The 13,242-nt window shown below is 62.8% G+C and overlaps 2 protein-coding genes across 3 annotated transcripts; one reads left to right on the top strand and one right to left on the bottom strand.

The window, feature by feature from the left end:
- Positions 1-694: 694 nt before the first annotated feature.
- On the bottom strand, positions 695-3,961 carry GRINA (glutamate ionotropic receptor NMDA type subunit associated protein 1). Of its 2 annotated transcripts, none has more exons than XM_032415711.1 (7): positions 3,728-3,961; positions 2,494-2,851; positions 2,285-2,397; positions 2,012-2,212; positions 1,726-1,854; positions 1,487-1,630; positions 695-1,406 (listed from the first exon to the last, which is right to left on the bottom strand). In XM_032415711.1, the coding sequence occupies exons 2-7, from the start codon at positions 2,825-2,827 to the stop codon at positions 1,257-1,259; spliced, it is 1,071 nt and encodes a 356-aa protein (XP_032271602.1). In that variant the 5' UTR covers positions 2,828-2,851; positions 3,728-3,961; the 3' UTR covers positions 695-1,256. The 2 variants fall into 2 exon arrangements, with proteins under 2 accessions (XP_032271602.1, XP_032271601.1); XM_032415710.1 differs by having other exon boundaries at positions 3,835-3,961.
- On the top strand, positions 3,488-13,052 carry PARP10 (poly(ADP-ribose) polymerase family member 10). Its single transcript, XM_032416116.1, is given in 15 exon segments — positions 3,488-3,997; positions 5,868-5,932; positions 6,636-6,778; positions 6,781-6,822; positions 6,905-6,949; positions 6,952-7,025; positions 7,027-7,159; positions 7,232-7,453; positions 7,541-7,751; positions 7,753-7,834; positions 7,965-8,089; positions 8,364-8,496; positions 12,551-12,660; positions 12,715-12,891; positions 12,893-13,052. Coding segments are annotated over 15 exon segments (2,232 nt in total).
- The last annotated feature ends 190 nt before the right edge of the window (positions 13,053-13,242 follow it).

Raw genomic sequence — 13,242 nt, 5'->3', positions numbered from 1 at the left:
TGGGCCCTGGGCAGTGCAGGAGCCCCTCTGTGGGGAGGGTGAGGACGTGGACAGCTGGCTGACCTCTGAATGCACCTCCTAGAGCCAGGATGGGTGAGGCAGCGGGGGGGTGCTGGCAGAAGGTGTTAGAGGCAGGCTGAGGGACCCAATGGGCCGAGCCCTCAGAGTCTTTGTCCAGCTTCCCTCCAGAGGCTCCAGTCTGCAGGTTTCTCATGGGGAGGGCAGAGGGATCTGTGGGGCCTTGTCTGAGCCAGGCCCAGGTGGCACGTCAGGTGCCCACTGATGGGCAGAGCCAGGAAGAGTCTGCTCTGGGGCAAGTCCGTGACCTACGGCGTCCCCAGGCCCAGGGCAAGATGGTAAGGGTCTCATAAGACCCTCTGCCATGCTGTGTGGTTCCAGGATCGAGTGGCAAAGTCAGGCCATCTATCACCATGTGAACCAGGCACCAGGCTTAAGCTCCAGAGGCCTCCAGGTCCCTGTCCGTGTCCTCGCTCGGTGCGCACGGTGCCTATGACGGGGCAGGGAAGGTGGCAGGAGGGTGATGGAGTGCACACGAGGAGGCCTGGCTGCCCTCCCTGCCCTTGACCTCCCCTCCTGGCAGCCTAACCTGCTCCCACTCCCTCTGCCCTGATGGTGCCACAGGCTCCTCCCCACCCCCCCGAAAAAGCGGCCAGGAGAAGGATCACAACGCAGAGAGCACAAGGTCCCATTTATTGGAATTTTAAAGACAACAAGACGAGAGGAAGGCCTCCTCCCGCCCTGAAATAGTCTCATCCTCTCTGCCCTAAGGGCTCAGCACAGGGACAAGGCCCTCACCCCTCAGGCCCCCCAGAGGGCAGCACTCCAGGGCGGGGGGGGGGTGGGGGGGACTCTATGCCAGGCTGGGGTTGGGGGCTGGAACAGGAGGGGAGACGTGCACCCTCACCTCTTGGCTCGACCCCTCTCCCCTGGGACCTGGTGTTGCCCCCAGACCCTGGGGTGGGCTGGCAAACAGGGCTCATGCAACAGTGAGTGGGCAGCAGGTGGCCTGGAAACCGGGCCCCCACTGCCCTTTGGCGGGGCCGGAGGGCGAGAGGGGGCCATGCTGGCCGCAGCGGGTCCACACAGAAGTATCTGCAGTGTACACACAGGAGGGGTGGGGGGGCCCTCGGTCCCGGGCTGGGCCCGGGGGGGCGCGAGGAGAGGCGTGACAGTGCTGCCCTAGCAGGGGCAGGGCCCAGGCCAGCCACGCCGCCCAGTGGGGCCCCGAGCACAAGCTACTCCTTGGCGCGGCCGATGATGGTGAGGATGTACAAGAAGATGTTGATGATGTCCGTGTACAGGTTCAGCGCGGCAAACACGTACTCCTCCGGGCTCAGGGACAGCTGCTTGTTTCCCAGCAGCAGCTGGGTGTCCACCGCCAGGAACTGGAGGCGATGGGCAGCACTGGTGAGGGACGAGCCTGCCCGCCCGGCCCCCCCGCCCGGCCGCCCACCCCCGCACTCACGCAGGTGAAGAGCAGGGCGCCCAGCGAGGCGTACACGATCTCCAGGATGCGGTTCCGGATGAAGATGCAGAGGATGGCGAAGATGACCAGCACCACCAGGCTCACCAGCAGCACGCCCATGCACGAGGTGAAGTCGTAGCGGGTCTGCGGGCACAGGGGGGACAGGAGGCCCTGGGTGCCGGGCCCCCGCAGGCGTCTGGGCCCTGGGGGCCAGCAGCCCCGCCTTCAGGGGCCCTCACCTGCATAGAGAAGATGACCACCGTGAAGCAGACCGTCGTCGTGATGCCCACGGCCATGATGACCGCCTCAGTGTTGTAGAAGCTGGCAATCATGCCCACCATGTAGGACAGGCTGACGGTCAGGATCGACTGTGGGGACACGAAGCCTCGTGTGTGGGGAGCCGCTGCCCACCCCTGCCCCCACCCCACCCCCTCCTCCTGTGGCTGCAAAGTGCGGTAGCGCGGGGGGGGGGGGGGGGGGGGGGGGGGGGGAGGGAGGGCTGCGGGGCCCAGGGGCTGGGGTTACCAGGGCAACGAGGTTCCAGGGATGCTTTCGCCGGAAGTCTCCACAGCAGCTGAGGACAATGAGGGAGATGAAGAAGACAGCATAGGACACATAGTACGTCCACACGTTCTCCCGGACGAAGCCCTTCACCTTGCCAACAAAGGTGAACACGGCCACAGTGGACAGCGTCACGGACAGCTGCAGGGTCAGCACCAGGAACACCTAGGGCGGGAGCCAGCTCAGAGCCCTGCCCAGCGGGACCCCTGCCCCCCTCCCCCAGCCTCTTTTGCCCACCTTCCGGATGAAGGCCTGGCGGATGCTCTTGTCATCCCAATTGGTGGCAGGGAAGTCCTGGTTGTCGTAGTAGGACGGGGGGCCCTCTTCATGGTAGTTTCCATGCTGAGGTGCTGAGGAGCAGAACGGGCTGGGTCAGCACCACGGGAGGGCATCTGGAGCCCCTGCGCCCCCCACCCCCCACCGGCTGCTTCCCCTCTACTACTCACAGTCAGGGTCCTGTGCCGGGAAGGCCTGTGGTTGTCCATAGGGGTTGGGGGGAAAGGGGCTCTGCGGATACGGCCCCTGAGGGTAGCCCCCTTGAGGGTAGGGACCCTGAGGGTAGCCTCCTTGGGGGTAGGGGCCCTGAGGATAGCCCCCTTGGGGGTAGGAGCTGGGGCCCTGGGGGTACCCTGGCTGGCCATATGGAGAAGGCTGGAAGGGGGCTTGTGGGTAAGGGGCTCCAGGGTAGGGAGGCATGGAGGGCTGGGGTCCCCCAGGATATCCAGGGTTGGGGGGAGGATAGCTGTCTCCAGACACCAAGAAACTCTTTTCATGGGGCATGGCCTCAGATTCTGTGGTCTCCCCCTAGAGGAGAGAGAGAGAAGTCAGCTCTGCAGTGACAAGTCCCCGGAACCAGCCACCGCGGCCCCGCCCCACCTGCTGCAGGGAACCAGGACACAAAGGGGGGCATTCATGACTTTTGCCCCCAGGGCCATTGGCAACCCCAGAGCAGAAGGACCAGGAGAGCCAGTGGGGACCCGTTAGCTGGGCCTGGGGCTTCGGAAGGAGCCGTTCTAAGACGACCCCAAAAGTGGAGGAGGGGACAGGCAAGACGATGACTTCGTCAGCTTCGGGATTTTTTGGTTTCGGTTGTTTCTTAGGTGCAACTGGGGGAGGTTCATGACCGCTGCTGGAGTCTCCCGGGTCAGAGCTCAGCCCGGATCGGGGCTGGGGGCGCGGTCAGGGAGGTGTGGGGGTGTGCCCGGACCCTCCCCTTAGCCACCCTCCCCTTAAGCAGCTTTAAGGGGCCAGAGCCGGCGGCTATTTCTATCCCAGGAAATCCCCAGGCCATCTGTGAGCAGCGAGAGCCCTGACCCTTGTCCAAAAGCAGGCCCGACTGCCCCTCGCTCCCAAGGTGGGGGGCAGCAGGCCTGGATCAGCTGTCGGAGTGCCTGCCTGGAGGGTACGCCAGGAACAGCGGGGTGCGGGGGTGTGTGGGGGATGGAAGCGACCAGAGGGCGTGCGGGGGAACAAAGCAAGCGAGACAGAGAGGCGGGTGGGGGCGGCGGCCACGGATCCCGCACCGAGGGCGGATGGGCCCCGCTGCCCGGTCGGGGGGCGCTCTGGACACGGGTCGCTGCCGCCCCCGCCCCCCGCCGGCCCAGCGGCCGGCCGCCAGCCGCCCGCCGCAGCGCCCGGCCCGAGCGGGCCGAGCGGGCAGTGCGCCCCGGCGGGACCTACCGACTGGCCCACCGCGATGCCGCTGGTCTGCGGAGGGCCCGCGCGGGGGCGGCCGGCACAGCGGCCGAGCGGGTAGATACGCTGCTGCGCTCGGGCCAGGGACTCACCACTCGCGGGGCGCCTCCGGAACGGTGCGCACGGTGTCCGGTGCGCGACCGCGCGGTCGATGGCCGCTGCGCCCGCACCCGCGCCCGCACCCACGCCCGCACCCGCTCGGCGGCCGGCTCGGCTGGGCCTGCGCCTGCGGCTCCGGAGACGCTGCGGGGCCTTGTGACGGGGCGGGACTGGGGGCGGGGCAGGGGCGCGGGGTGGGCGGGTCAGGGGCGGGGCCTGAGGCTAGGGAGGCGCCGCGGGGTCTTGCGTCGGGGCGGGGCCTGGGGCCGGGGCGGGGCCGGGGCGGGGCCGGCCCGGGGTAGGACGGGGCCGGCAGCAGTAGGAGCGGGGCTGCGGGGCCGGGCTCTACCGGGAACTCCGGGATTCTTGTGGTTGGGTCCTACCCGCTGTGGCCGCCTTGCTGGCTCCTTTCCGAGTCCCAGGCCTGCACCCTGCGTCCCGCACTGTCCGCCGAAGTGTCGGCTTGGGCCGTGGGGGCTGAAGATCCTAGAGGCAGAGGCCCGGCCTGGCTAATTTGGTTCAGGGAGTTCCTAAATTTGGGATGTGCTGAAGCTGCCAAGGACCCTCTATGCCTCCATGGTCTTAAAACACCACTTTCCCTTTTCTCTCGCCCTTTCATCCGAGTCTATCCCAAATCAAGAGGCCTGATCCTTTAATTGCCCCATCCTCTCTAGCGGTCATGGAGACCAAACTAGACCTTTTAACCTTCCTGTCTTCACCACATCTTCACAGTTTGTAAAGGTGGCGTTCTTAGCCCTGTTTCATCGCCAGGACTGGAGATCAAGTCGGCTTCTTCCCCTGGCTCCAGCCGTGCTCCTGAGGCCGGCTGACTGCCACGGCTGCCGGGATGTTCTGTAGCAGTGCCTGGGGGCCCGTTCTTGGAGGCTTGGCCTCGCCCAGACCCGCAGTCGTGGGAAAATGCTCTGTCCTGTGCCCGTGGCGTGCTGGTTCACCGTGTCAGACCGGGGACTAGCAGGGGAAGCTCTGAGCTCTCACTCTTGCACGTGTTGGTGTTACAAACACACTCGTCGCAGCTGGTTCCAAGCTACCACGAGTTTAACAGCTGGTTCACAAACATTCCTGAAAACGTAGCCGCCTGTCATGGTGTGATCCGCTCCCGAGCACTGCTTGCCTGCGGCTGGCCCTGTGCAGCAGGGTTTGATGTAACACGTAAATTATACGGTGTGCTGGAAGGTGATCCGTTCCACGAGAAGAGAAGATACGGGGCAGGCAGGGATGGGTTCCGGTTTGTAGAACCAGAAGCTCATGCAACTTAAGGGGCTCACTTTGAGAAAAATAATTAAAAATGACAACTATGAAGTTGAGGTCAGGGCCTTGGTCATTAGGGTCTTAGGTTGAAGTTAAATCTACCAAGAAGAGTGTGGTGAGGGGAGTCATGGGGGGTGGTAGCTGGCTGGCTCTGTGGGAGAGGCCCATCCTGGCAGAGGGAAGGGCCACTGCTCGGGCGCTGAGGTGGGAGGCTGGAGCTGGCTGAGCAGGGGGCAGTGCAGGGAGGATGGGGACAGAGGGGATTGGGGCCTGGCTAGGCCGAGCCTGGCAGGACCCCCAAAGGACTTTGGCTTTTAGTGTGAGTCACTCTGGCTTTTCCCATGGCCCAAGCTGTGGGTGCCACTTCACAAGGCTCACCCTGCCCTCTCTGTTGAGGGACAGTGGGGTGGGGTGGGAGTGGCAGAGGGAGATTAAGACAAGAGGTTACTGCAGTGATCCAGGAAAGAGATGATGGAGGCTCAGGGCAGGGTGCTGAGTGTGCAGCTTGGGGTGCAGGCTGGACAGGTCCTCAGTCCCCTGGAGGAGGAGCAGGGGCGGGCTGAGGGGTGGGTGAGAGGTGGGAGATGGACAGCAGCAGTGGGGGCCCCTCTGAGAGGCTGAAAGCAGATGAGCAGGGGGAGGGGCGGTCGGTAGCAGGAGCGCAGGTGGATTCTAAGGCGGATTCTAAAGGTGCAGCCTGGGGGAGGCCGGGCACCGCCTTGGGCCCTGTCTGTGCCTCTATTTCCCCTTGCTGCAGCAAAGTGTCTCCACCTGCAGCGCCAGTTATGATGACAGCAACGATGGTATCGGGCGGGAAGACTGGCGGGAGCGCAGACCAGAGAGCAGAGGATGGCTGTGCTGGGCGGGGTGGTCCAGGGCAGGAGCCGCTCCCCTTCGGCACGCAGGCAGCATGAGACCTGGTCACCTGCTAGGTGTGAAAGGTGAGGAGTCGGGTTTGGGAAGACTTCGGGCAAGAGATGACTGCCAGCCTCAGCCAGGAGCAGGCTCCGGGGAAAGTGACAGAATTTTGAGGTCCCTGAGTGGGGGGCCAGGACTCAAGACCCCTGGTGGATTTAGTAGGGAGGGTGATTGGCCATTTTGAGGTTCCCAGGGAGAGGCCAGTGGGAGTAGAGGACCACCAGGGGCCTCTCTCCACACCCTCGCAGCCTGTGAGCTGGGGCTGGTAGGCTGCACTGAGGGGTCAGGCCTGGCCAGCACCTCCCGGTCAGCTAGGGGCTCTTTGCAGGCTCAGGGGCTGGGGCTGGGGTGGAAGATTCTGCAGGAGGGGCCTGCCCGAAGGAAGGAAAGCATCGAGGAAGTGGTCCCCCAGCCCCAGCTCTGCAGGCCCCAAAGTATCACTGTGGTTTTCCTGTCCCAGGCCTTCTGGCTGCAGAGCAGGCTCAGGGGTCCTGGCTGAAGGTAGGGGCTGGGGCAGCTCAGGGCCTGCAGAGTGTAAGTTCTGGATGTGCCCCTCCCCCACCGTGATGGGGGGACTGTGGTGCCCCTACCCTCCCCACCCGTATAGGCCTCAGGGTTGCCGTGGCCGAGGTGGGGGTGGGGGGGCAGCAGTGGTGCTCAGTGGGCTGCCCCCTGCCATCCCGGAGGGGCTGCTCGTGCCCTGCTTCGAGGACCGCCGTCGCTCTGGGGGAGGACCTGTGTTGAGCTGGCAGAGCTTGGCGGAGGGGGCACACTCACTTTTCAGAAGTCTGCAGGTGAGGGGGCTGGTGGAAGGGGCAGCCTGAGGGCCCTCTGCTGGCTGTGGGCCCCGACGCCCCACTCCACCCCTGCCCGCAGGTGCAGGGAGGGTCTCGGCCTAGGAGGGGCACATGCTCTCCAGCGCTGGCTGAGCCTTAGGCCAGCCCCACCATGTGCCCCTGCAAGCCTGCTGCTCCCAGGACCGCCCCCCAACACCGCCCCCCCAGCAGCTAGAGCAGCACAGCCAGACCCTGCTGCAAGCCACGGGGCACCCAGCGCAGCCCCGCTGTGCCCTTGACAGTCCCCGCCCACACTGGGTCCTGGCCCAGCTGCCCCAGCCCCTTTCTGAGGCAGGTAAGATGCAGGATTGGGGCAGACGTGCCTGTTGGGGGGACGCTCGGAGCCGACCTGCACCCTCCCCCACAGAAGCCTGAGTCCTGGAGGAACAGGCCTGGGCCCTGGGCCTGGAGGGGACTGGGGTGTCCCAGGACCGAGCTGTGTGTGTGGTGGGGGGTATCCCCCCTGAGGGCCTGCTGCTGCAGGACGTGTACCTGGAGACTGAGCCCCGCGGTGGCAGGGGACCCCTGGGGGGCCTTTGCAGCCTGCCTGGGCACCTGCGCGCGGTTGCATCCTTCCAGGAGCAGCAGGGTGAGGGGAGTGAGATAGACTTGGTGGCCTACCCCTCCCTACCCCTCAGAGCCCTGACTGGCCTTCTATCCTTTCCTTTCCTCCAAGTGGCCGAGTGAGTCCTACAGCAGGACTCCCAGGGACAGTGCTCAGAGCTGAGCCTGGTCCCCCACTATGACGTCCTGGAGCCTGAGCAGCTTGCCAAGAACACCGGTGGAGGGGACTACCCGGTCAAGTTGGGGCCAGGGACCACCGAGCATGCTCTTCTGGAGGCTGGAGGGCCAGTGAGGGCATTGAAGGGTGCAGGGCTGGTGACACTGAGGAGGCTCTGAAGAGGAACCAGGGCAGACAGGAGCCTCCCTGGGGACGGGTCCCCTTGGGTCTCTTGGACAGGCTGAGCCAGTCAGCTTGGGGCTCATGGGGTCACCGGGACAGGGGGCTGGTGAGCCGGAGCCCATGGGGTCTCCAGGCCCAGTGGGCCCAGGGAGATGGCCACAGGGTCTCTGGAACAGGTCCCCCACACACCCTGCAGCCCCCAGACCGCACAGGCAGTGACCAGGAGAAGGTGAGGCTCCCTGGGGACCCCAGCACATCCTGTGGCCCTTTCTTGACCTCGCCTTGTACCCTGCCCTACACTTGCACCTGTTTTGTGGCCCCGTACCCTTCGCCTTCTCTCCATCTTTTGCCTGACTTATCCTGTACCCTGGCTGGGCTTGGCCCCTGACCCCGCATCTCTCCCAGCCCCCAGAGGAGGTCTGAGCGCTGCGGGCCACCCCGGAGGGCCTGGGTGGGAGGGCTGGCTGGCTATCTCCAGAGCTGGGGGCCGGGCAGAGGGCTCTGAGGAGCAGCCAGAGCGGGAGTCGGTCTCCAGGGCTGGGAGGGGGCCCAGGTGGCCGCAGGAGGAGCTGCCACGCTGCGGTGAGCCCTGCAGGAGGCAGAAGACGAGCTCGTGGGCGGGGGAGCGGGTGGCCTGGCTGGTGGTGCGCGTGGCCTTCGGGCAGGATGTGGCCGAGCCGGACCGGGCACTGGGGACTGCCTTGGAGGTGCACGTCCAGGAGGCGATGGTGGGGTCCTGGGGCGGCATGTGGCCTGCAGAGCTGGGAGCCCGTCTGAACCATGCCGTGGTGTGCGTACTGCCCCTTGGGGTGACAGCACCGTTCTCCAGGACTCTGGGGCCCAGCCACCTAGCAGTGCCGCCGGCTGGCCCCCCGCATCAGGGTTTGGCCTTTCTCTTGGCAGCTTCAGGCCTGCAGCCCGGCTCGGGGAAGGTGGGGTGGGCCAGCGCCCTAGGCATGGCCCGGACCCCCTTTGTCTGCAGGTGCCTCAGCAGAGGCTGAAGGGTCCTGGGATGGGCTGGGGTCTGGCTGAGAGTGGCAGGAGTGCCGGATGGTGCTGCGGGTCTGCCCTGACACCTGGCAGCTGCTCACGGCGGGATCCGCATCGTCCAGGTGAGTCCACACTCTTGCTCAGACAGGGCTCATGGCACAGAGCCTGCGGGCTGTCACTCTAGCCTATGTCAGGGTTGGGGGACGAGGCCCCATGGGGCTCGCTAGCTCTGGTCCCTGCTCTGGAGGGGGGAGACAGAAGGGCCTAGACGGTAGGGGGGCCCGACGATCTGACAGGCCCGGGCAGGGGTCCCCGTTTTGCTAATTACAGCCGGGTGAGGGTGGAGGGTGGGACTGCAGACCCGGCTCCTTGTCTGAAGCATGGGGTTGGGGCGCCATCTCGTGGCCACTTTGAGGATTACTCATCCCGCAGGTAAGGTACCTGGCGCGGTCCTGGGGATCTCCCTGCAGCAGCTGCCCCAGCCCGGAGAGGGCTTGCTGCACTGTTTTTATTTGCTAAATGTTGCAACTCTGAGCATGGGTGTGTTTCATTTTTTTTAAACATTTTTTTGAGATTTTATTTATTTATTTGACAGAGAGAGGGAGAGCGTAAGTAGGCAGAGTGGCAGGCAGAGGGAGAGGGAGAAGTAGGCTCCCTACCGAGCAGGGAGCCCGATGAGGGGCTCGATCCCAGGACCCCGGGATCATGACCTGAGCCAAAGGCAGACGTTTAACGACTGAGCCACCCGGGCGCCCCTATGCGTGTTTCAGACAAACACTGGAGCCACGGTGGGGGTGGGGGGGTGGGGGGTCAGAGTGACCCCCCGCCTATCAGGCAGGGGGAGGGAGAGGCTGCGGAGGGCCTCAGGAGGCGATGGGGGCGTGGGGGGTGCGTTGCACGGGCAGAAGGAGAGGCTGAGGAGGAGGCTCTGCTGGTGAGTGAGTGTGAGGGCCTGGAGCTGACGCCGAGCAGGTCCAAGAGTGACCGCCAGGTGAGGATGGGGACCAGAGCAAATGAGCTGGTCAGGTGAGGAAGGAGGGCAGGTTGAGTGCTTGCCGTGTAGACAGGCAGGAGGAAGGAGCCGTGCAGAGCCCAGGCCAGCCAGGCACTCCTGACTCTGGATGCACAAAACTGGGGGTGGGCCGGGCAGCGGCAGTGACCCCCGGCGGGCAGCGGCGGAACTTCCGGCCCTCCCCAGGCTGCCCACACCGCTCTTTTCCTGCAGGTGGTCGCTCCAACTTCAGAGGGGGTCCCTTTCCTCCGGGTTTGGACTCAGCAGCTCTCACTTCTGCTCTTCGGAAACAGAGGTGTCGCCCACGCTCCCCTGGCGGGTTTTGTTAGCTACACGCTCTGGATTCCCCCAGTCGGCGCCTGCGCGAGTTCAGATGGCACACGTGAACTTGCTTTCCATTAACAGCTTCGGAGACTGTCTCTCGACTTGCTCTATGGAGGATGAGGAGACCAGGCTCCCCTTCTCCTCTCCCTTACAGTTTGGTCGGTTGCATTATTTTCATATGTCATCAAGGTTGACAGGTGTCATTTTCTATTCTGTGATTACCCTGAGGCTTCGCGCTTGGGCCGTACTTTGGTGGATATATAATGATAATGGAAAAGCATTTACCATTGAACCAAAGAGGAAACAAGGAAATGAAATCCTAGTTATTAAAACTGTGTTCCACAATGGGGCGCCTGGGTGGCTCAGTCGTTAAGCGTCTGCCTTCGGCTCAGGTCATGATCCCAGGGACCTGGGATCGAGCCCCGCATCCAGCTCCCTGCTCAGTGGGAAGCCTGCTTCTCCCTCTCCCACTCCCCCTGCTTGTGTTCCCTGTCTCGCCGTGTCTCTGTCAAATAAATAAATGGAATCTTTAAAACAACAACAACAACAACAAAAAAACCCTGTGTTTCACGAAAGAGAATTATGCAAGGGTTCAAAGACCAATGGCTCTTTTTTTTCTTTTTCTTTACATAGGCTCCACGCCCAGTGTGGGGCTTGAACCTTGAACTCATGACCCTGAGATCAGGAGTCACAGGGTCTACTGACCGAGCCAGCCAGGCGCCACAGGACCAGTGGCTCTTAATATTGATTGACTGATTGATTTGACAGAGAGAGACACAGCAAGAGAGGGAACACAAGCAAGGGGAGTGGGAGAGGGAGAAGCAGGCTTCCCGCAGAGCAGGGAGCCTGACGTGGGGCTCGATCCCAGGACCTGGGATCATGACCTGAGCTGAAGGCAGACGCTTAACCACTGAGCCACTCAGGTGCCCCTTAATTTTTTTTTTTCACTTTCATTTCCCCCCCCTGCGTTGGTACTCTTTATGCTCCCTTGTCCCCTTCCTGCACAGATTCTTTGTCTGTTTAGTAGAGGAATCTCCTTGAGTGGCTAGTCAATATCTTGGACTTTCACCTTTATTTTGCCTTTTACCATTAGAGGTAATTTACAACTGTAACTGGTGTAAACTTGTTTTTCAAATGAAAGTTGCTGTGTGTTTGAGACATTTCTTTTAAGTTAAATAAGCACAGTGAGATCTTGCATATCTTAATATGTCCTTATTTTGTCCTCATTAATAGTTTAGGTGGATATAGTGTTCAGGATCAAACTATGTTTTCCTTCCAATCTCTGAAAGACATTACCCTTTCTCTTTCCTCTTAAAAAACTTTGTTTTTGGAAAGTTAAAAAAAAAAAATCCATCTATGGTCTCTCAGCATCCAGTAGTATTGGTGGTGAGCATGTGGAGTTTTTCCAAGATGTTTTTCCCATTTGCATATTGACTTAGGATGTGTGCCTGTCCTGTGTATGTGCGTCTGGATACTTCTGGAGTTTTCTTTTGCTTTGAAAGTGAGAGTTTCCCCGGCAGGTAGGTGCCGAGGATGTATGTTTTGCCATTGTCCTTCTGGGCCTTTTATGGATCCTTTCCACCAGCAGACGCCCCGCTCAGGGCAGGGAAACTGTGCTCCCTCACTGGCTGGGGCTGGCCACCTGTGCGCCACCTTCCCGAGGAGGTCCTGCGGGCAGACCGGACACCCCTGCGCCTCCACCCTCCCCATGGGGCCCTCCCAGTCCCCATCTCTTTCCTTTAGCTCTGCACTGGGGGGCAGTTCCCTAACTCCACCTCCTGACCTCATCACCCAGCCTACCCACTGGACTCCACTCTGAGATTCCATTCCCAGTGTTTTCAGACTGGTTCTTCTCACACAGCAAGTCCTGCTGCATGGATGTAATTTCTTTTGCATCCCCCTGAAGAGATGAGTTAGAATTTCTTCAGAAACTGTTTGAGCTGCTGAAGTGGCTCCCTTGAGGCTGGCTGTTGGTCTTCCCGGTACTGAGAGGTCCAGGACATCTCGGTGTTTCAAGGGAAGTCCTGTGGGCAGTATGGGCACCTAGCTCAGCTTTGCCCTGCAGAGGCCTGGCTGTGGGTGCTGAGTTCTGGGGAGTGCTTGGGTTTGTCCACCTGCAGGCCTCCCTGGAAGGACCAGACTTCCCTGGAGGGAGCAAGGCTTCCCTGAAGCTGTCCAGTGCCACTTGGGGCCCCATCCAGGTGGCTAATGTCTGCCCAACGTCTGCAGCTGGACAGAGCATGACTGGAGCTCTGCCATCTCCCCAGACCCTGAACTCCACCAAGAGAAGGCTCTTGGTTTCCAGGCTCAGGTCTGCGGCGAGGTGCCCAGGGGGTAGGAGGGTCTCCTGATAGCCTGGCTCTGAATGGCCTTCCGAGGGTGGAGCATGTGAGTGTCTGCTGCAGCAGCAGGTCCGAACCCCACGGGGAGCACCTGGAACAGCCCCCTGAGAGAAGCCCGGGGAGCAGGTCCTGTACCACGGCCCATCAGCCTGGGCAGTCCCCGACACCTGTGCGCAGGGCTTCGACCATAGCTAAGGAGGCCTTAACAGTGAGGCCAGGTGCTGGTCAAGGGCTCTGCCAACCCTGGACGACCTTGGCCCTCGTCTGTCCCCCTGCAGGCACACTCTATGGGCAGGAGCCGCCTCCCTGCCCCTGTAGGACCGCTACTTGCCCCCCAACGCTGATGGCCACAAGGTGGTGTTCGGAGCACGGGTGCTGACCGGCGACTAGGGGCAGGGTCCTGGAGGCCTGTGGGAGCCCCCCCGCCCCCCACTGCGGGCCCCTGGCCACGTGTTCCCGCGCCAACAGCGCAGTGGACTGCCTCCGCCAGGCCAGCATCTTTGTCATCTTTCATGAAACTGAGGCGCTGCCCACCCACCTCATTACTTGCAAGCACGTGCCCTGGGCTTCCCCAGGGGACTCCTCTGGGCACTTGGGCCACTTCCCAGCCCCCTAACCCCCCCACCTCGGCCCAGTCCCTGGCTGCCGGCTCCCTGGGCCCCGCTGCGCGCAGCCTTACCGCCCCCTCGGCTGCCTGAGTTGCCCCGGGGGGCGCCCCTGCCGCTGGCTGCGGGGCGTGGACAGGCGGGTGCGGACCCGGAGGACCAGGGCTGTGTCCGCGCTCAGGGCCGGTACCCGCCGGAGCC

This window comes from Phoca vitulina, unplaced genomic scaffold (genome assembly GCF_004348235.1).
Source record: "Phoca vitulina isolate PV1807 unplaced genomic scaffold, GSC_HSeal_1.0 scaffold18, whole genome shotgun sequence".
Lineage (NCBI taxonomy): Eukaryota > Metazoa > Chordata > Mammalia > Carnivora > Phocidae > Phoca > Phoca vitulina.
The sequence above is the reverse complement of the archived record's forward strand: the minus strand, read 5'-3'. Positions and strand labels throughout refer to the sequence as shown.

Excerpts from the sequence above, each read along its gene's own strand:
- GRINA (XM_032415711.1), bottom strand. The coding sequence starts at position 2,827 with ATGCCCCATGAAAAGAGTTTCTTGGTGTCTGGAGACAGCTATCCTCCC. Across the intron at positions 1,631-1,725 it reads TGGTCATCTTCTCTATGCAG|ACCCGCTACGACTTCACCTC; the intron begins GTGAGGGCCCCT and ends CTGTGCCCGCAG. Across the intron at positions 1,407-1,486 it reads GCGCCCTGCTCTTCACCTGC|TTCCTGGCGGTGGACACCCA; the intron begins GTGAGTGCGGGG and ends CATCGCCTCCAG.